This window comes from Talpa occidentalis, unplaced genomic scaffold (genome assembly GCF_014898055.3).
Source record: "Talpa occidentalis isolate TD23 unplaced genomic scaffold, MPIMG_talOcc4v2.1 talOcc4.13, whole genome shotgun sequence".
In the NCBI taxonomy this organism is placed as follows: domain Eukaryota; kingdom Metazoa; phylum Chordata; class Mammalia; order Eulipotyphla; family Talpidae; genus Talpa; species Talpa occidentalis.
This window is the reverse complement of record NW_023601322.1, coordinates 78,615,116-78,636,200: the sequence shown is the minus strand read 5'-3', so window position 1 is coordinate 78,636,200 and position 21,085 is coordinate 78,615,116. Positions and strand designations below refer to the sequence as shown.

At 38.3% G+C, this 21,085-nt stretch overlaps 2 protein-coding genes across 7 annotated transcripts in view; one reads left to right on the top strand and one right to left on the bottom strand.

Annotated features, from left to right (window-relative positions):
* The window catches only part of MEGF10 (multiple EGF like domains 10), a 340,065-nt gene that overhangs the window by 13,051 nt on the left and 305,929 nt on the right, over positions 1-21,085 (top strand). The window lies entirely within an intron of this gene.
* CUNH5orf63 (chromosome unknown C5orf63 homolog) lies at positions 290-19,897 on the bottom strand. The gene is made up of 4 exons (XM_037509427.2): positions 19,857-19,897; positions 7,685-7,805; positions 4,053-4,109; positions 290-3,388 (listed from the first exon to the last, which is right to left on the bottom strand). The coding sequence occupies exons 2-4, from the start codon at positions 7,796-7,798 to the stop codon at positions 3,212-3,214; spliced, it is 348 nt and encodes a 115-aa protein (XP_037365324.1). The 5' UTR covers positions 7,799-7,805; positions 19,857-19,897; the 3' UTR covers positions 290-3,211.

Here is a 21,085-nt window from a genome sequence, read left to right as displayed (position 1 = left end):
TTCCATATGAATTTCATCAATAATTGTTCTATTTCTTTGAAGAATGACATTGAAATTTTGATTGGAATAGCATTGAATCTGTATATTGCTTTTGGAAGGATGGCCATTTTAATAATGTTTATTCTTCCAATCCATGAGCAGGGGATGTCTTTCCATTTCTTTGTGTCTTCTTCTATTTCTTTTAACAGTGTTTTATAGTTTTCTTTGTATAGGTCCTTTACCTCTTTTGTTAGATTTATTCCCAAATATTTGATTTTTTTTTGTTTCAATAATAAAAGGGATGGTTTTTTTGATTTCTTCTTCTTCAGATTTATTGTTTGTGTATAGGAAGGCTACTGACTTTTGCGTGTTGATTTTGTATCCTGCCACTTTACTGAACTGATTGATGAGTTGAATTAGCTTTTCTGTGGAGTTTTTGGGGTCCTCTATGTATATTATCATATCATCTGCAAATAGTGATAGTTTGACTTCTTCTTTTCCTATTTGGATTCCTTGTATGTCTTTCTCTTGTCTTATTGCTCTGGCTAGGACTTCCAGTATTATATTGAAAAGCAGTGGTGAGAGTGGACATCCTTGTGGCAATTTCTTAAAGTAAGGCAACAGTGAAGTTTGCCAAATCAATTCACTTGTCCTTTTATGAAACATTTCCCTGTAGTCTGTGATGGCATCTGATAGCATTTTATCTACAGTAGAATTTTTTTTAAAATTGGACTCATTCCCCTCAAACCCTGGTACTTCTTTACCAACTAAATTTATGAAATGTTCTAAGCCCTCTGTTGTCATTTCAACAATATTCACAGCATCTTCACCAGGCGTAGACTCCATTTGAAGAAACCACTTTCTTTGCTTACTAATAAAAAGCAACTCATCATCTATTATAGTTTTTTTCATGAGATTGTAGCAATTTACACATCATTAGGTTTTACCTCTAATTCTAGTTTTCTTACTATTTCTGCCACATCTGTGATTACTTTCTCCATTGATGTCTTCACCCTACCCGCCAAAGCCATCCATGAGGGTGGAAATCAACTTTCAATATGCTGTTAATTCCAGTGTTTTCACTTCTTCCCATGAATCATGAATATTCTTTTTTTTTTTTTAAAGATTTATTTATTTATGCATACACAAACTGGGGTACAGGCCAGACGTACAGGGGCGTGAGAGGATTAACCAGAGACAGAGTGGGGAACAGAACTGGCAGATACACTGCTGAGGGGAACAGCAGGAGAGACAGGAGAGGTCTGCTGTATCATGTGGGCAGCTCCCTGGTTGAGGATCGAGCTTGTGCTGGAGAAGCTGTGGATAGCTTCAGAGTGTTGTGCTTAACCCCTTATGCTACTGGGGAGGCCTGAATCATGAATATTCTTAATGCATCTGGAATGATAAATCCCTTCCAGAAGGTTTTCAACTTACTTTGTCCAGAGCCATCAGAGGAATCACTATCAATTGCAACTATAGCGTTAAGAAATATTTTTCTTAAAAAATGGACTTGAGGGGCCTCCCTGGTAGCACAGGGGGTTAAGACACAGCACTATGAAGCTGTCTGCAGCTACTGCAGCATGATCCCTGGCTGGGAAGGTGACCCACATGGCACAGCTGACCTCTGTGGCACGCCCGCTGCTCCCCTCAGCAATGTATTTCAGTCATTCTGCCTGTTTTGCTCCCCACTCTGTCTTTAGTGAATGCTCTCACCCCCCACATCTCTGGCTTGTACCCCAGTTCTTGTATGCATAAATAAATAAATCTTAAAAAAAATAAAAAAGGCCTGAAAGTCAAAATTACTCTTAGATCGATGGATTGTAAAGTGGGTGCAGGCATGAAAACAACATTCATCTCCTTGTATATGCTTATCAGAACAGTAATATTTTGAAATAAATCTTTTCTTTTTTTCCTCAGCAGTAAGTTTCAATATTGGGCTTAAAATATTCAGCAAACCATCTTGCAAACAGGTGTGCTATCATACAGGCTTTGTATGATATAGAGTACAGGTAAATTAGATTTAGCATAATTCTTAAGGGTCCTAAGATTTTCAGGATGGCAAATGAACACTGACTTCAACTTAAACTCACTAGTGGCTAATATAAACCTCAAACAGGAGAGTCAACCTATCCTTTGGATCTCTGAAGCCAGGCATTGACAATCTGTAGCTATAAAAGTCCTACATGGCACAGTCTTCCAATAGAAGACTGTTTTGTCTACATTGAAAATCTATTGTTTATCAGTGATCTTAGCTAGAGCTTCTAGATAATTTGCTATAGCTGTTACCTCAGCACTTGCGCTTCATTTTGTGCTTTGATGTTATGGAGACAACTTCTTTTACATTTTGTCTGAAGCTTTCTCAACCTCTCAGTCATCATAGCTTTTCAACCTCTCAGTTATCCACCCAAGAAATCAGGGTACACACTATATTTTTAATACTTTACATAAAATGATGAAGAATATTTTGTCTTAAGATGACGTATCTCTCCAGTTACGGTCAGAAGTGAATTTGCCCCAAGATGTTAAAACCTGATAAAACTACCATATTCTAATAAGTTGAATTAAAGGTGGTCTTCAAGTATTGCAAATAAATTGACAATTTGACTATGTACAAAACAGGTTGAGAATCTTATATACATTTTGAGGGGTTAAGTCTTTTTTTTTTAATCAAATGAAGCATCTTCAACTAGGATAATTACTCTCTTCTTCCCAGGAAAATGAGCTCTAATTTTGCACAGGTATTATTAAGTTTCACTGAAATAAGCTTCTTGCAGGTATATTTGTTAAAACATTTCTTTATTGACTGTGCAGTTATTAACAATTCACATTTCACTTTATCTATTGAGTAGAAGGGCATTTATTCTTTCATTAAAAAGTTAAGCCTTCAGGGCAGCAGCAGGGACTCAGAGCCTTTTTCCTATAAATGGCACTGTCCAGTGACTGTTAAGTGCTTCCATATTAATAAGAAGGGGAAAAAACAAATTAACTTTGCCTGCCTTCCATCATCCCCTCCCTGCCAATATACTCTTATTTTATAAAATGTCAACAGGTGAACAGTTCCACACTAGTACTTCCATCAATTTGAAGAAGTTTATCAACATTTATTTGGCACCACTGAATTCAGAACATCCTTAGGGTTGCAAGAAAGTGACAAAAGAAATCTTGGGACCTGGTCATTTCCTCAGGAAGATGCCATTTGGACAGAGAAGGTGGAAAATCTTGAGAACCTTCCTCAGCCTCCAACGCTTTGCTGCTCAAGTTTCTGGAGCTGTTTTTCAAGTTTTGAGATGTTTACTTGATGCATCATCAGAAACTGGCCATTCAAATGAAAGACTGGGATGTCAAATTTATATCTTTCATACCAAGCATAATTTTCTGGGAGTGTGATGTCAACTTCCTGTAAAATAAACTGAAAACAGAGACAGATTAAAGGTCTATATTTTAGAGAATACGAAGCAATGCAGTGACTGCAGTGACAAACCAATCACCGGAATGGTGGTAATGCTGAGAGATTTTTGTTGGTTTTTTTGTTTGTTCCAAGGTGATTTAATGTCTCTGATTTCCACAACTTTATTGATTTTTTAATATTCCCTAACTCCTGATAATGCTACCTTTATGTTATGCCTGCTATACTCAAGAGTCGGGGCACTAGTCAGTTCTCAATGAAATAATATGTGTTCCTACTGTGAAGCTGCCTGAAAATCAGTACAGGTGTGTTTTGGTTATAAGAATGGGAAACATGTCACAGTTTGGTACAGGAAAATACTTCCATGGAAATGACAAAATAAAAGGAATAGGGACAAAAGTTTTAAGAAAGGATGAGTATTGCTCCTGCTTTTTAACTTTGACTGATATTAAGAGTCAGAGTGAGAAAACCAGTACTGTTCAGAGGAAAAACACTTAGGGGTAATGAGTTTTATGGAAATCAGCACTAAAATGTCTCAGAAGAATAGAAAGAAAATTTAAATGAAAAATCATTTAATCTCTTTTCCTAAAGAAAGGATCCAGGCAGATACTTTATACCTCATACACTATCCATTCTACATACATAAAACCACACTGTATTATATTACCCTGTTTTTATAAGGCTTCAGTACTTCCTTGGCTTCATCACAAAGGGGGCAAGGATCCTGTAGGAAGAAAAAAATAAGGCCATTAAACCCAAAGAATGGCATGTGAACTCATAAAAACCACCCAAAGCATTTTATACTTGTTTTAAAGGACAATTTTCTACTAGGTTAATTATATTGTTTTATTTCCAAAACAAAACACTATAATATAATCGTGTAAATAGCTATATTTCATGGTAAATGGGCTCTCAGCATTTTGTAGTTGTATTGCTTTGATTTTTCTCCAAAAATAAATAAATCTATCTAATAAATGTAGATGCTTGTATTTGTTACATGTATGTGTATATATAAATGTATATATGTGCATATAATGTATGAACACATAGATATGTATAACAAGTGTAAACATCTATATTACTAGATAGTAGGTAGGCAGACACATACATACAACACATTTAGATAATTACTTTGTTACTGTTTTCATCCAGTTGCTATCTGGGAAGATTGTTTTCCACTCATCTGTGGTGTTAGGGCTTTGTCCTTTCTACTGAGTTGGTGTTAGTGACTGCTCCATCTTCAGGAAGGAAAATCTACTGATACTTTGGATAATGATTATAACAACTAATTAATGATTTGTCTGTTTTTTCATTACAAGTGTCAGCAATAGTTTTTGCAGGCCAATTCTTCATCCAAGGAGCCCATTGTTGCTTATACTCTTTCACCACTTTGTGGAGAAGTCTGTCAAGGATCCTGTGGACATTTGGCAGTCTTAAAGGCTGAACAACCCTTGAGTCTGTGAACAGGGACTAGCTATAGGTTCTCTTGCATGAGATCAAAATAGATTCAACATTATTGATGTTTATATAAAACCTGCTTTTTAACATGCCAAGAAGAAATGAACTGTTATTGTCAAGGAAAATCCTTTCCTGCACTTTAACTCAAAGTTTGTTTGGAATAAGAACTCAGACATCAAAAGGCAGTTTTCCTTCAGAAGGCTTTTTCTAGCCCTAATTTCCTGGTTGAGAGAATTCTGCTCATCATGTCATTGTTAGCATCATCAATAAACACATTATAGTCTGTGATATTTTAAGATAATCATATTGACATTTTCTGAGAGAGTTTCAAAAAGTCAACAGAGGAACTTAAAAGCAAAAGCAAAACAAGAATAACCTAAATTGCAGTAGTATCGAATGTAACAACATTTTGTTTTACATTAAAAACTTGAGCAGAGCATAGATCAAGTTCTTTGTTTTGCTTTTTAAACAAGTCTATGCAAATTAGCACATGTATATGTATTTTTTTGGGGAAAGTTCATCAAATTTTAAGGAGGTCTATGAACGGAAAAAGAATAAGACCCACTGGTCTAAATCACTCAATCCTTCTCTACGATTTTCCATAGCGCCAGTAGAGCACTTATTTTCTCTCTGAACTATAATAGACATTTGTTAGGTTGGCTATGTACCACTCACTCCCCTTTCTTGTAGCAAGAATGCTGTCTTCTTGTCTGAGAGGCACTGCTTTCAGTATATGGCTGACTCCACATAAAACATGGGTGGAACACCTGACTAGGCTGAGACAATTGCACATCATATGCCTCTTAGTTAAGAATGGTGCCAGTCAACCAACCAGAGTCAATGGATCACATCAGTTGTCTGCTGGTAGATATCTGAGATGTGAATCTGGAGCTGAAATGATAGCAGTCATCCAAGAGTAGAGTCAGAATGAGGATAGATCTAATCCAGAGGATAAGGAGCTAAAGAGATTAGTAACATACCTAGTTTCTGAATCAAGCTACTCCTAAAACCACACCAACCCAAAATATCCCCTTTTTGTTTAAGCCACTCTGGGAAGTACTTTCTATTATTTGTAACTGAAAGAGACTGATAATTTCTCTTTCACTGGATTGTGAATTCATGAAGGTGAAAGTGACATTATATGCCTAATGAAATAAATCAAGTGCTTAATATGCATTTTAAGCCAAATGGAAGATTAGTGGTGCTTTTTTTTTTTTTTTTTTTGGTAAATGTTTAGCAAACTTGGCTATTGCTCACATTGAAAAATAGTGCAAAGTAGTTAGGCTGTGTGAGCACCATTAGCCTTAAGGATTATTTTATTTTTGTTGTTAATTCTCACATGCATTACTTATATGTAGACACAGATGATGAAATATTTTTGTTCCATTATTTTGAACAATGCGATATATGCTTATGGATATGGAAAGTAGTTTAGATGAACTATTCTTAACAAGAAATGCATTTAAAAAATGAAATAAGCTTTGTTATAACTCTTAGATATCTTCAAATTACTAAATGCTTGAAATCTAAAGAAACATTAAATAAGAGTCCTTTTTTTGTTTCAATTACAATATTATTCATTAAGGTTAATTCTATTACCATGCACTTCTTTCTTTTTTTTAATTATAAATCACACAAAGTAATGTAACTAGCAAAAGGATATTAGTAATGTTTGTACTATAAGTTTCAGGGGATAAAGCTCTTAAAATATTTAAACTTTCTCTATGGAATAAAACTAGTGTTAGGCATAAGAAAGTAAGTACAGCCAATCCTCATTATTTGTGAATTCTGTATTTGTACATTTTCCTATTCAGTAAAACTTATTTTTTTTTATAATAAATTTTATTTTTATATTCCCCATACAATTGCAACCTCCCCCATTCTGACCCCAATCCCTCCCCTCCCGCCCCCCACCCCCCAGAAAGTGTCTCTGGTTCATAGTTAGTAAAACTTATTTTTAATCCCCAAATCAATACTCAGGCACTAGATATTCACAGTTGTGTGTGTGCACAGGATAGTATGAGACAGCTGTGTGGCCTGATGGGCACATTCCCAGTGAAGTGATTCTCTGCCTTCTTGTTTTACTTCTCATCCTGCAAATAAGTGTCACCTTCATGATCTATTTAGTACCACCGTTTTTTTTTTTTTTTTTGCATTTTGGTGCTTTTTGTTGATGATTTTTCTGTTTAAAATGGCCCTCAAGCATAGCACTAAAGTGCTGTCTGGCATTTCTAAGCAGAAGGTTGTGATGTACCTTGTAGAGAAAATATGATGTTAGATAAGCCTCATTTGGATATGAATGACAGTACTGTTGGATATAGTTGAATGTTAATGAATCAACAATATATATTGAATATGTTGCCTTAGAACAGAAAGACACATAAAACAAGGTCATGTGTTGACTTGTTGACAAAGAAGTTGTGACCAGATACTCATGTGAATCTAACCTTTTATTTTCCCTGGGAGCAATGGTGCAATATTCGCTAATCCAGTGTTTAGAGAGACTTATAGAACATAAGTTATCACAAATAAGAAAACCGACTATATTTCTATGTGATAATTTATAAACATCATATTATAATCTGATCTTCTTTTCATTGTAGAGGTCAAATGACTATTAAATAAATTAATTTACCCTCTGAGAATTGTGAGACCATAAGACAGGGAACAGAATTATAACTGTTGTAATTGAAACTGAGATATTGAGGAACAGGTCTGAAGAAAGCTTATTCCATTGCTTTTCCTTTCAACATTTTTTCCTTCTTAAATATATACTTTTTTCACCCAATAGTTTTAATATTTTATGTTTTTAAAGTGGTAATTTGCTTTTTTACTCAGTACCTTTGTGAATAAGGTCAGCACAGGCAGAGCAGTCTTAGCAGCAGAGAGATTTCTTGAGAGGAGTCCAAAGGAGTATTTGGCAAGTTGGATGCCATTTCCTTGAAACCAGAGCATCTTAATTCTGCCAAAAGAAAAACGAAACAGTAAGCTTATGTGTCCTAGACTTCATTCCTTACAATATGAACAATAAGCTGCAAGTCTATGATGAAATTTGAAGACTTCAGAATTGATTCTTGGGGTCCAGGAGTGTTAGAGAGACCCAGATATTCAACCAGTTTCCATGTTGCATCAACATTCATGGTATTCCAAACAAAGTAAAATTTAGAATGGGGAAAAATCCTTATATATGGATTAGCTGTATGCTTAATCATGTAGTGGTTTCAGTAAGCAAACTACAAGGATTTGTTAATTTGAATATAAAATTAAATTTCACCTGCAGATTTTGCCTGCATCCTGATGATCCCTTAAAATGTAGAGGATTCCTGAAATGGTTTTTCTTCATAGAGCTAGTTTATATTATTGGCAAAAACTCAACAACATTCAGTCATCATCACAGTAAAGGGAATAATATTAAGCAACACAGGTCCCCAGCTGAAGGTGAAGGCTATCTCATATGAGATCTATGCCCCTCTGGTGCAAGAGATGGAGAAGCATAGAGCTGTACTTAGAGAGCAGTAGGGGAGAATCAGGCCGAGTTAACTTGTCAGAAATAAAAATCTACTCAACTCCTTTAGGATTATTTTAAAAGTAGTTTGAGGCCTCCCCTCGTGGCGCAGGTGGTTGAGCGCCGCGCTGTGAAGCTGTCCACAGCCTCTGCAGTGCTGGTTCGATCCCGGCCGGCCAGTGAGTGTCCCACATGGCACAGCAGACCTCTCCTGTCTCCCCGGCTGCTCCCCTCAGCAGTGTATTTCATCAGTCTGCCTGTTCTGCTCCCTGCTCTGTCTCTGGTGAATCCTCTCACCCTCCTGCGCATCTGGCCTGTACCCCGGTTCTTGTATAAATAAATAAACAAACAAACAAACAAACAAATAAATAAATAAATGTAGCTTGCCATCACTTTAGGTAATATAAACATTTATTAGTGTTCATATTGGATACCTCCAATGTTCCCAATTTCAATAAGAACAACTTGGTAATAGCAGCATGTCAAGCATGACCCTGTCAAATTTCCTCATCTTGCTACTTTGCTCTATGTAAGGCACCTACTTATTCCTACTCATTCTACTGAATTTCCATCTTGGTCCTTTTTCTTTTTTCTTTTCAAATCGAGGTAACATTGGTTTATAACATTGCATCCAGCTTTGTCCTTAAAACTATAAATATGATAATTTCTTTGAAAACACAAATGCTATTGATGTTTATTATTTATCACTATTCCCAAGATAAATTCATTCTTGGAATCTTCACTTCTTACTTTCTCTTTATTCCCTTCAACTTCATCTGCTACTTTCTCCTCCCTTATTTTGGCTAGTTGCAATGTGAACATCCCCTTTCTGTTTCTTGAATACCCAAAGATCATTTCTTCATTAGGACCTCTGCACCTGCTCTCCTCTGCAATGAAAACTTTTAAGCAGCATCTTCTTACTTGGCCTGGCTCATGTTACCTACTGCGAGATACCTTAAGGACTATCATAACAGTGTTGGTCAGTCCATCATCATTCTCTGTTCTCATATCTTTTCTATAGTCTTCTTTAATCCTTCACCATCTAAAAATATTTCTATACCTATATGTCCTATAAGCTCACAGGAACAGGTATTTGTTCACCTCAATATTCCTGGGCATTCACAATTAACCTGGCACAGGGTAGGTGTTCAAATATTTGTTCGAATGTTAAATGTACTAGAATGAGCCTTTCTCTTCCTCTTTAATCTCACTTCTACTCTGATCAGACACTCAGTATACACAACAGTCTCTATTTAGGCAGATCTCATATCATAACTAAAGGTTAGTGCTCCTTAGGGTGTCCACAAGATCGTGGGCCAGGCTACTACAGCTGGTCCAAATGCCTTCACCACCACCTGGGATCTCACCCTGTTCTGCTTCACAGAGCATGACTGTATTAATTAAGTGCTAATCTCCATTGTCGACCAGGCTCCTCTGTGTAAGATTAGCTTTAGCACATTTCAAATAGAATGATATGACTATAGAGGAAAACACCAACCCATACCAAACTAGAGCAAAGACACAGTACAAAAAGATCATATCCTGATCCACGAAAGCAATAATCTTTCTTTCATTCTTAAACCCTTAGTCTTCTATTTCTCCCTAGATATCTCTGCTAACTAAATGTTCCTGATAATGCATAGAAAAAGAATGTGATAATTTTGCAGGGCTCTGCAACCCAGCATTATTCAAAAGGTTGAAAGTGGAGCTAAACAATTTCACACTATGCTGTGCTGCTCTCAACTAAGTATTAAGCCCTGGTACACGTTTTCCATAAATTCAGCAGAATCAAGAATTCTAGGAGATGAATGTAGTTAGAGACAACAGCCTCTAAATCTGGCTTTCTCTACATAGGATATAAATCGGGTTGAAGGTGGAATGTTAGCCTTGATTACATTAGGTAGAAATTTCTGCATTGCTGGTTTTGAGAAAGCCCTACACCAATAGCGGCATACTGTCTTAGGATGTGGAGTTAAAGAAGTTATGCTATATGGAGAAAGAAAAATTTTAAATTCGGTTAGAGTACAGGCAGAAAGATAGCCCTGAGAAATGGGAAGGATCAGACTATCTATGGCAGTGATCTAAAACTGTAACCAGAACAGTGGACCACAGCTACTTGGTTTTAGTGGAGGGATTTAAGATTGATGTCTGGCTGGTAAGGGAAGAAAGACTTACTGCTTTTACCTAGCTGAGTGGAGACTAAGGTGTTAAGGCTTAACCCCCCTCCACCACCACCCCCAAAAATCACATTCACAATGGAAATCTGCTTCAGTATTTCCAACATGACAAAACACAGCATGTGGTCTTGTTGCACCCAAGACAAATAAAACCTGTCATAGTAAACAGAGTTGCTATTCATTACAGATTTGCTAGAATATTTGTTCAACCAATCCAGAGAGCTAAGTAAAGTCTTCAGTGATGCTCCAACCATTCCATTTCCAACTAGTTCTGTTTTCTACTGTCAATCTCCATTTCTCCTTTCTTACAAGTATTTAATCACTTAAATATGGCATGTTTACTGAAAAATGCATTAGAATTATGCATTTTTACTACCTGCATATTTTTCAAGCGTCCTAAGGCACATGTGTTTTATCATATTGTTAAATTAATTTATTTCTTGGTAAGCACTTTATTTAAAATTATATTAGAGTATGATTTAAGAAAAAGCTCCATATACCTTTCCTGGGCACACTAAGATGGTAAGCCTAAAATTCTGAACACTAGAATCTACTTAATTATAAAAATAAAAGGTAAAATTAAAAATGATAATCTAATTGGAACTGTGTAATAGTCTACTTAGACTATTTTACTAACTCTGTAAACCTTAACGCCATTGCTGTCAATGTCACATTCACCGAATTATGCCTTCTTGAAGTAATATCTTAACATGGGCTACTCTGTCAATGTGACGTTTTCATTAGTTCTATTATTTTTGAAAGGTATCTCAGCAGTATAAAAAAAAAAAATCCTAAGAGGCAGTCTCTGTCTGTTAGTTCAGGTCTGTGAGGGGAGACGTTTTTTATTAAGTCATTGAATTTAGTCATGAGATATGTATCTTTACTATACACACAGACACAATTTTCTCCTTGGCATTTTGTTATATACCTCTGTGATATAAGCAAAAAGAGCTGTGTTCATAATATCAAAGAATCACAATTGGGTCACCTTTGTCAGAGACCAAAAATAAAAAGAAGGAAAAAAATAAAAGGCAGAAGACTGGATTTAGAATGTGCCTAAAACAAATTCCACAGCCTAACAATAAAGATGGTGACTCCTGCTGTTTCAAGTCCAGTGCTTCTCAGAGGCACAGATCCCCCTGAAAGAGAAGGGAATGCTAGCTTTTCAACAAAACTGATGCTGACTTCAGTGGTCTTTATGGCAGAATCAAATACAACATGGGGGGAGGACTGATTGGACCATTTCAGCTCCTTGAAGCAAGATAAGGAAGATAACTTTATAGCATTTTCCCTGCAAAGCACTGAAGGGCATACCATTAAAGCAACTGATTACAGTACAGAAAGAAGCCAGGGTCATTTGAGCCTTTATTAAGGATTATTCATTTCTTGCATGAGGAGCTGCCCAGGCTATGGCTGCACATCACTTACATGGGGCTCCTGGATTCTTCAAACGCTGTGTGTGTCTGATTAGAAGGGAAACAACATTGTTCTCGCTTGAGTAGAGAAACTGACCTTCACTGACCAGAATTTTTATTCATACAAAGAATCTTTTGGCACACCGAATCTCCAAGCTCACATGATCTCTCATCAGCAAGCTGCAATGTTAGTTCATGTGCAAAATCGAAAAGTCTATATAAGCCCTGGTACCGCCTTGGTTATTAACAGGTAATGTTAAGAGTTTCTTCCTAAGAATATAATGTAAATTTAATGCTAAGCTGACATTAACCAAACACTATTGCTGTAGCTCTCGCTGAACCTGTGTTCCATAAAGAGAGGCTCAGGGCTTCTGTTTAGTCATTTGTGCCATGTGAGATGTTAAGTGCTCCATTTCACATTTATTACCATCTAAGTATAATGTTCCTATTTTTACCCAAATGACTAGATAAACGCACGTGCACATGTGCAATCACACATGCACGCGTGCACACACACACACACACACAAACTCTAATAGGAACAAAATGTTAGATTACTGAAAGTTTATATAGTGCGGTGAGGTTCCTTTTACTCATCTGAGTCACTGCACTCTATTTAGCTCAAGGAAATGGGGAGAGATGATGCCTCCTCTGTACTTCTGGTCAGTCAGCTGTGTCCAAACCTCCCTCTCTCCCAAACAAGTGGAAGCCTAACCTGGGATTTTGGTGCAAGTGTAGAGCCAAGAGTGACAAAACAGGCAGCATAAAGGGATACAACTGAAACTGAAAATTAAGCAAATGCTTTGAGGTGTCAATTCCAAGGAGCCAAGCAGAGAGAGAATGAGGCTATGGAACAGAAACAGGAAGTAAGGGCTGGAAAGACCAACATATGTGGGATCCCCATTCACTGCATGAGTGGGATCTTGGGTGCTCTTCCAGCCCCCTCAGTCTCAGTACCTGGCTGAGAAAGTGGAGCCAACGGGCAAGATATTGCAACAAAGATCCTCTGCTACACAGGACCCTCATGGACCCACATGTGAATCCTCCTGTACATGGCATCCTGCTCAGCTTCATTGTGCATGTGCAGTTTGGACTGCTGATTTGATCCTGCATCAACACATGAAACTACGAATAGACCTACATCATGTCCTGACCCCAGGGAGCAAGAAGCAGCTCTTCATACTATATGTCCCGTCCACTACACTCCCTGCAGTTTCTACTTCCAATTTCAGTATCAATAGGTTCACCACACAGAGGTGAGAGAAGCCAGTAGAAAATCAATCTCAGAAAGGAATGACTGGTCACATCAGTGCCTTGAGATAAACCCCCTTTTTACTTCTCTTTGAATCATTACCATGACTATAGAATTTCCAAGTAACTGCATGTCTCTATTACCTCTACCAGTTAGTACTCAGTGGTGCTTTGTTAATTTGCATTCAACATACTTGCTGTGAAAAAGTTCCTTAACTGTTTGACGTGTAGGACTGCCTATTCAGTTTCCCTGTAAGTACATAGCATTTACATTTTTACCAGTTAGTACATGTACTCTGCCCTCATATACCACCCCTTCAAATTCTGAGTAGAAATAAGCCATTATTTTTTTTTTTTCTGGTATTTGGTCCATTTCTTTCCCCCCAGAAAAACTCTAACATGGAAAAATCAACTTGTATCTCTGCTTGATACAAGTAACAAGGATAACAGAGAAATGTACTTCAGTGGGTTCAAGAGAAAGAAGTTAAAATTTTAACTGAAACAATATAAATCATGTTAGGCTTAACAGTGGTTAGTAAACAAATGATCTCATTCACTCATTTTTCCACAGTGGGGAAGGAAAGTTTAAAGATGAATAAGGGATGATCCGAACCCATGAAAATCTGAAAAAATCTAGTCAGAAGACAAGTATATGTACATGTAAATTAGAAATGCAGAAGAGATTACAACAGGGATCTCTAATTGGCAACTTTAAATAATGTAAGAGAAAAAGAAGAGTACTGTGGGCTGAGATTGGATGTGGTTTCATAAGAGGAGGATTCTAGATCATTTAGGATTTGGCTACGTAGAAGAAAGGTGACACATTCCAAAGTTGGGATTAGACACAAACAGGATGAGGTAGGAGTGCTGTGGCCTGTTGGATGTGAGCCAAAGATTTGGAATGCGAGTGACAGGATAAAATCAGTGTTTTGGAAGACTGATCCGAGGACAGCATGCAGGATGGACTGTAGTGGGAAGGTGTTTCGTCAACTGTGAAATGGAAAAGCCCTCTCCCGCTCCTGTTCTCTCACCCAACAGAGACCGAGAACTGTGGCCATAGTTTTTGGGTATCAAGTGTTCCCTGACAGGAAAAGAGGAAATCACATATTGCCATATGGCAGTAGTCGATGATTTCAACAGGACCTGAACAAAGACTATGAAATAGTTTGTAGCTGTAGGAGCCTAAAATGCTAGGCCATTTAGAGATGAGCAAAATTTAGAGATGATCCTAAGTCTGGATAGAAGTAGAAAGGTGCTAGCTTGTCACAAACTCAGTTCTCTAGTTCCTTGGTCATAACTGGGAAGCCTGGGTGTCAGAAAAGACCAATAGGGAAAAGGCGGTGTGGCATTAGGGTAGCCAAGTACTCATCTTGCAACTTTCTGACATCTGAGATGGAAAAGTGCTTTCAAAAGGAAGAATAATTTTGTTTGTTTGTTTGTTTCCTTACTATGAGACACGCTTTTATTTTTAATTTTTTTAAAAAATTATTTGTGCATAGAAGAACTGGGGTGTAGGCCAGAGGTGAGGAGGGTGAGAGGATTCACCAGAGACAGAGTGGGGAACAGAAGAGGATGATATACTGAAATACACTGCTAAGGGGAGCAGCGGGTAAGACAGGAGAGGTCTGCTGCTCCATGTGGTTTAGCGTCCTGGGTGGGATCAAACTCAGGCCTTAGTGGTGATAGCGCTGAGAGACTTAACCTCTATGCCACCAGGGAGGCCCAAGAGACATTTTAAAAATGATTTTTAATGATGTCCCTTGTCCTTTTGGCATGGTTCTACAAGTGTTTGCCTAGGCCTAAAGCAAGCTGACAAATGTGAAGTGGAAGGAGGGAGGAGTTTTTAATGTAAGCAAGATTTGATTTTGGAGTCTTTGGCCCTTAGCAGTCGTAGTTTCCAGATCATTACTAGGTCTTTACCTGGTAATAGGGTTGGTGCACATGACAGTGCCAGAGAAGGGTTTCTAGACAAACATTCAGATGAGAAAAATAAAAAAGATGCTAATCAAGGATACCAACATACTATATACACTCTCTCTAGCACCCAGAGGTCCAAAGGGGATTCTGAACTAATTCCTGTTAACATAACAGGGCTTGCAAACCTTGTACTTCTCCCTTCATCTTCAACCCAAAGACACTGACTCAGCATTTGGCCTGGAGCCAGAGAGGCATATTCTGAATTCAGCGTGTGCAACAATGTTCAGTACAATTACGACATAATGGCTGCAAAGCTGTTCCTGAAAGCCAAGAAAACCTGAATAATGTGGTTGGGTTATATCATACATGAGGACTTAATAGAGTTTAAAAACCAATTTGAAAATTCCTTCATTCCATAAAGACTGCATTACGACCAGGGCAAAATATTCTAGTTCAAGGGATGGAAACAAAGTGCATAAGGAATTATGCAGACTCTTTCCCACATTACCCTTCTTAGCCAAAATGACCTATTCTCTTTGAAGAGAGATCTCTGATACTTAATACTGGCCCAGAAAGAAGGCAATTTCATTAAAACATCTTAGTCTTGTTGTACCCAGTTAGTAATGTGCTTCCTTGTTTAAAAAGCACAAAATCCCATTTCCAGAAACAACTGCTTGCAATTCAAAACCGTCCATCCACGCAATGTCTTCTATTCATCATTAATCCTCTATTTCCAATTCATCTTGCCAAAGTGGCAAGGTTAGCCTCCTGACCACACAAGACCTAAAAGATGTTTTATTCACTTTTAGCCATTCTGTTGCAAGTGGCTTTGGACCATTTCAGTTGCTAAATCCTGGATTTAGTATACCTGGATTTAGTATACCTGAATTTAGCATTTCCTGGATTTGTAATACCAACAGCAGCTAGGTCCACAGAAGTACAGTGCTCAACCTGAGTGTTGGGAACCATCCATTCTCGAGGTGAGGCCCCAGCAATACTCAAGTTATGTGAACTTCTAAATCCTACTTTGCACTTAACTGATATCATGGAGAGCATATGTTAATATTTTGGGACTGGGAAGTGACCTTGCAGAGCCTATTACTTTATTGATAAAGAAATGGTTTAACCAAAGTCTTTCATACTGCAGTTTTTTGTTCCTTTCTCTAAATTTTCTTCTTCAACAATGACTTATTTTTAGACATGAGACCAACAGTATTTTCAGGACTAGAAGAGATCTCCAATTTTAACTCCCTTTCTTCAAAAAACAAGAAAAAAAAATCTCAAAGAGCTTTATTTATTAATCCTCAGAGTATACACAATAAAAGACATCACATTTTATTTGAAGCTTAATTTAAGGATGGAGAGAATAAGGACAGTTTCAGCTTCAAATGCAGAATTCTTTTACTCAAAGACTGAGGTCCTGATCACTAAATCTAAGAAGATTCAGATTAATTTCATTTTTGAAGCTAGAGAAACAAAGCTGAATTTAGATCTTTTTTTCTCTCTAGTCTTAGGTCCTAAGCTGCTTCAGCTGACTGAATTTCTATTAAAAAACAGTATCCTTGCTCTTGGCTGACTGGAAGATTATATGTTTTAAAAGTAAAGAGTTAAACAAATCAAATAATTCAATTGCACATCTTTCTTCTTGACTAAACTAGAAGCCAACTATTTCATGATTAATATGAAATAGCACTAGAACAATGAGAGGAAGTTCATTTGTTTCCAGTAGTATCATTCTGGTTTCTCCTGTAATCCCATTGGTAACAGAAGGAAAAGACATATACCACATGCCTACACTATTACAAAACAAAAAACTGAACTCCTATTAAATATTAGTAAAGTAGAAAAGATAAATATGTATTTCCTTTAATATTATTTGGGCATCCTCACCTTAAAATATTGACCATACATAGGTCCTCTACTCTTAAGGCAGGCTCAAACTAAAATATTGGTGCCCTAGATAAACTAGTGATTGGTATACCTTCAAATGGATGCTTTTCAAATATTTGCTCAACAGGTATCTGGGTGAGTTGAGCATGACAGGCCTGGAGTAGGGTAGAGATAGGGCTGGTGGTGCCTTTTAGTTGCATATTCTGTTTAACAAACAAGGGTCTTGCAATTGCCCAGGCCAGATCTCCTTGGAAGGCAGTTCACAATTTATAGATTCTCAAACATGCCCTTCCCTACTCCAAACTGTTTGTCAAAGCATTCCTTCTAACTGCATCTTGTAACCTCTGAAAAGACTATTGTTCCATACTTTTCCCCCCTACCTTACCTTTCCTACCCTTCCTACCACTGGCATTACCAATGCTGTTCACTCTCCCCATAGATCTAGCCTGTGTTTAATGGCATTCTCTTTTCATTTCCATAGCATGTATTGAGTGTTTGCAATATACTCAATACAGGGGACTGTGCCAGGGACTGTGCCAGATATTGAAAACACAAAAGTGATTAAGATCCTTTCCCTCCCTTTAAAGAATTGATACCTGGGGTGGGAGAAGGATTTACAAATAATGAATACAGTTACACAGTGATGAAGGATATATTAGTAAAATGGTTGTTACTAATATTACTAGTGAAATGCTCTGAAATCCTTGGAGAAGGATAGTTTGGTACTTTGAGTTTTGCCTCTATCTCTGGAAACCTTAACTTTGGTAAGGATTGGAATAAAAAGAGAGTAATGTTTTCATGCCTCTAGTTTCCAATGGGTATAACTGTGACTGGGAGTAAGGGATATAGGCTAATAGCTTTGTGAAACTTAGTCAAATTTGCCATATTCTTCCTCAAATGATTCATTTCCTAAAACTTGCTATGAAGAAAACTTGTCTAATTCCTGCTACCTGAATAGCTACACATCCCAGATCCAGATGGTTTCTCCCCTTTGAAATAACTGCAAACAAGATTAAAACTGTACAGTGACTATTCCAGCTGGCTTTTGGATTCCTCTTGTGTATACTCCTTGAATAAAGCAGTGGCAAAAAATTAGATTTAAAATAAGAAACATAAAAAAGTCACTATTTGTACCAGATCAGCTCACGTCTTGCTATGTGTGAAACCCTGAGCCCTTGGCACTACAGTGACTGAATGCATCAGTCAGCTATCAGATACAAAAACTTTAACGATTAAAAACTTATTCTGAAGGCATCTCTCCACATTGGGTACTTAGGAGTACCATAGAGCCAGCCATTGGGAATAAAAGAGAAATACAATCCAATAAATTCCCAAGTTGGAAAATCCTCATTTCTGTTAACTTACTTGCCATCATTCCTACATAAAACCATATAACCACATTTTCTTCTGGTGAAAGAGACAAAAATATCGATCCTTCCTGGGCAGGCAGCTACTACCCATCACAGCAAGCAAGAGCAAAGAAAACCCCAGGAACCTGCACACTGATCTTAATTTTGACAAAAGGATTTTTGTAGAACTAGGCAATGCCTCAGCAGAGGAAGACCTCAGTTAATAGGCTACATTTCCCACAGAACCATTAGTTCTGCTTTACCCCAGTATGACCATCATCACTCAATACATCAGGGTACACCTGTTTTCCCCAGTGTTTTCGGCCTCAATGTATACAGTTCCAAATATTTTGAGAGCTTCATGTGCATTTTTATAAATGCTTCCTGAGATAATTACTAAATGAAAAAACTGTGGCCTCTAACAGCCGCCTCAGTGTTATGCACACTGAGTCATGGCTCCAGTGACTGCTTAACCAAATATTCTATAGTTAAAGGAGACCTGCTTATGTGGGAAATAAGCTAGAAAGTGGTGGAAAATAATAGATCCTAGATATTACCCATGTCCTGAGGAGCTGAAAATCTTGGAGTAAAACTGGGTCATTCTCTGGATTGGGGGGGGAAAGCGCTCTATCACTTCTCGGCCTTTTGGTTAAGATCAAGTGCAAAAAAAAAAAAAGCTTTAAAATATAAAATATATATGAAACACTTCGAATTAAGAAACAGAGATCACCCAGGCAAAAAACTCCTTAAACATCCTTAAAGACAGTCTTAGAAATAGGCACTTGCCTATTCATGCCAGTAACAATTTTATTGAGACTTTTCTATCTTTGGACTTATTAAAAAATGGTATGCAGCGCTGTCTGTCAGGGGTGACCGACAAAGGCTAAGTAATTACTGAGAACTGTATAGTCTCTCTGATCTATTCTCTCATTTTTTCAGCACTCAGAGGTTCTTTTGACCAATAAAGCAGAAGGGAGATCCACAGAGCCGGGCCAGACAGCCCCAGCACTCGCAAATATTCCTTACTGCACCTTTCAGTCTTTTCACCTCCTCTTAAAGATCAATATGGCTGCTCAAAAATGTTTATTTTAAAAGGCAATCATCTCAGCGGGTAGCCAAGTGAGATTATATTGCTACTTCATAGAATTCAATTAAACCCGGGGCCGGGGCATCTGTGAATCATTGGAAGCGCACGAAGTGGAGATGTTTCCTGCTTTCTCTTAAAAATCTGCCTGTCCCCCCGCCCATTAAATTGTTCACTTCCCGGAGGGACACGGCGCGCACAAGTAATACCCTCCCCCGCACCCTTCTTCCCCACCAATCCACCGCCCTTCGGTGGTTCAGGGATTTATGCCTCCCTGTTTAATTAAACTCCCTGTAAAGACAATCGAATTTGGCAGGTTGCGGCACAAACACAGGCCTGCGGGCTCTCCACCCCTGCCGACGGGCCGGCTCCGGACGGGGCGCCAGCGAGTGTCCACCAGCCGGTGCCAGGCCACCAGCACCCACCTGCGCCTCCCGCGGCCTAAGTCCACGCTTCCGCCCTGCGCCCCACGCTTCCGCCCTGCGCCCCACGCTTCCGCCCGCGCCTGCCCTGCGCGCGCCCCGCGCCTTCCCTGCGCGCGCCCCGCGCCCTGCACTTGCGCCCTTGTCTGCAGCGGGGGCGCGTGCGCGCCTCCGTGCATTTCATATCCCAGGCAAGCGCTTCTTGGAAGTGTGGCCTTGCCTGGCCGTCAAGAGAGACACAAAAATCTACGTCAAATTGTTTAAAAAAGAAAAGAAAAGAAAAGAAAAAAGCCCATGTAAAAGTGACCCGGTGTTTGGGCCTATTAAAATAAAGAGACTGAGGTGTGGGTGCCAACTTTACGGTCATGTGTAGTCCGGGTCGTTTAAACCAGCCCCTTCCTGCTGTCATGTATTCATTTATGAGTTAAATGTTTGCTGTTGTCCTCATGTTTTTTTTTTTTGTTTTTTTTTTTTTAAAGATTTATTTATTTATTTATACAAGCACTGGGTACATGTTGTCCTCATGTTACAGGGCCGGGGACCACCCTGTTACACTCGGATCCCGGCTGAACTAGGTAATGAACTTCGTGATGGAAAAAACTGGCAGCTTGTTCCCTCCCCAGACTTGAGATTGTGAAGGCAAATCAGACACTGGGAAATTATCCTTTTAAATAAGTCATGCATTTACAGAATTAACTGGTTTGAAAGGAAGGCATAGGGACCCATGAAAAAATTATGAGTGTGATCTAGTTGAATAGGTCACTTTTAGGTTGGACCTAAGGGCCTGGTGGGGCAGGGTCGCAGCGCTCCAGTCCTAGAAAGGTGGGCCTGGAGGAGTAGAGTGTTGTTAGCCCTGGTAAGGGAGGCTTAGAAGAGCCAGATAGCAGGGCCTTTCTGGTTTATGTGAAGGGCAGCTGGAGGAATTTTTGCTTTATTTTTTATGTACAGGAAGAGAGTTGACCTGATCACCTTCCTTTCTGAAAGGATTACTCAGTTTGGTAAGGTTTGAGGTAGTTGAGAGCAGAGTATAAACAGGCAAGTCAGGAGACTGCTCTGTCATCCAGGAGCGAGGTGTGGTGGTACTGTTAATAGTGAGAAAATGGTGGATAACAATACGAGTAATGCTCAAAGCTAACATTTATTGATTGCTCACCATAAGCTTTACACTCATTAATTTGTTTAATTCTGAGAACAATCCTATTAAGTATTATTAGTGCCATTTTACAGATGAA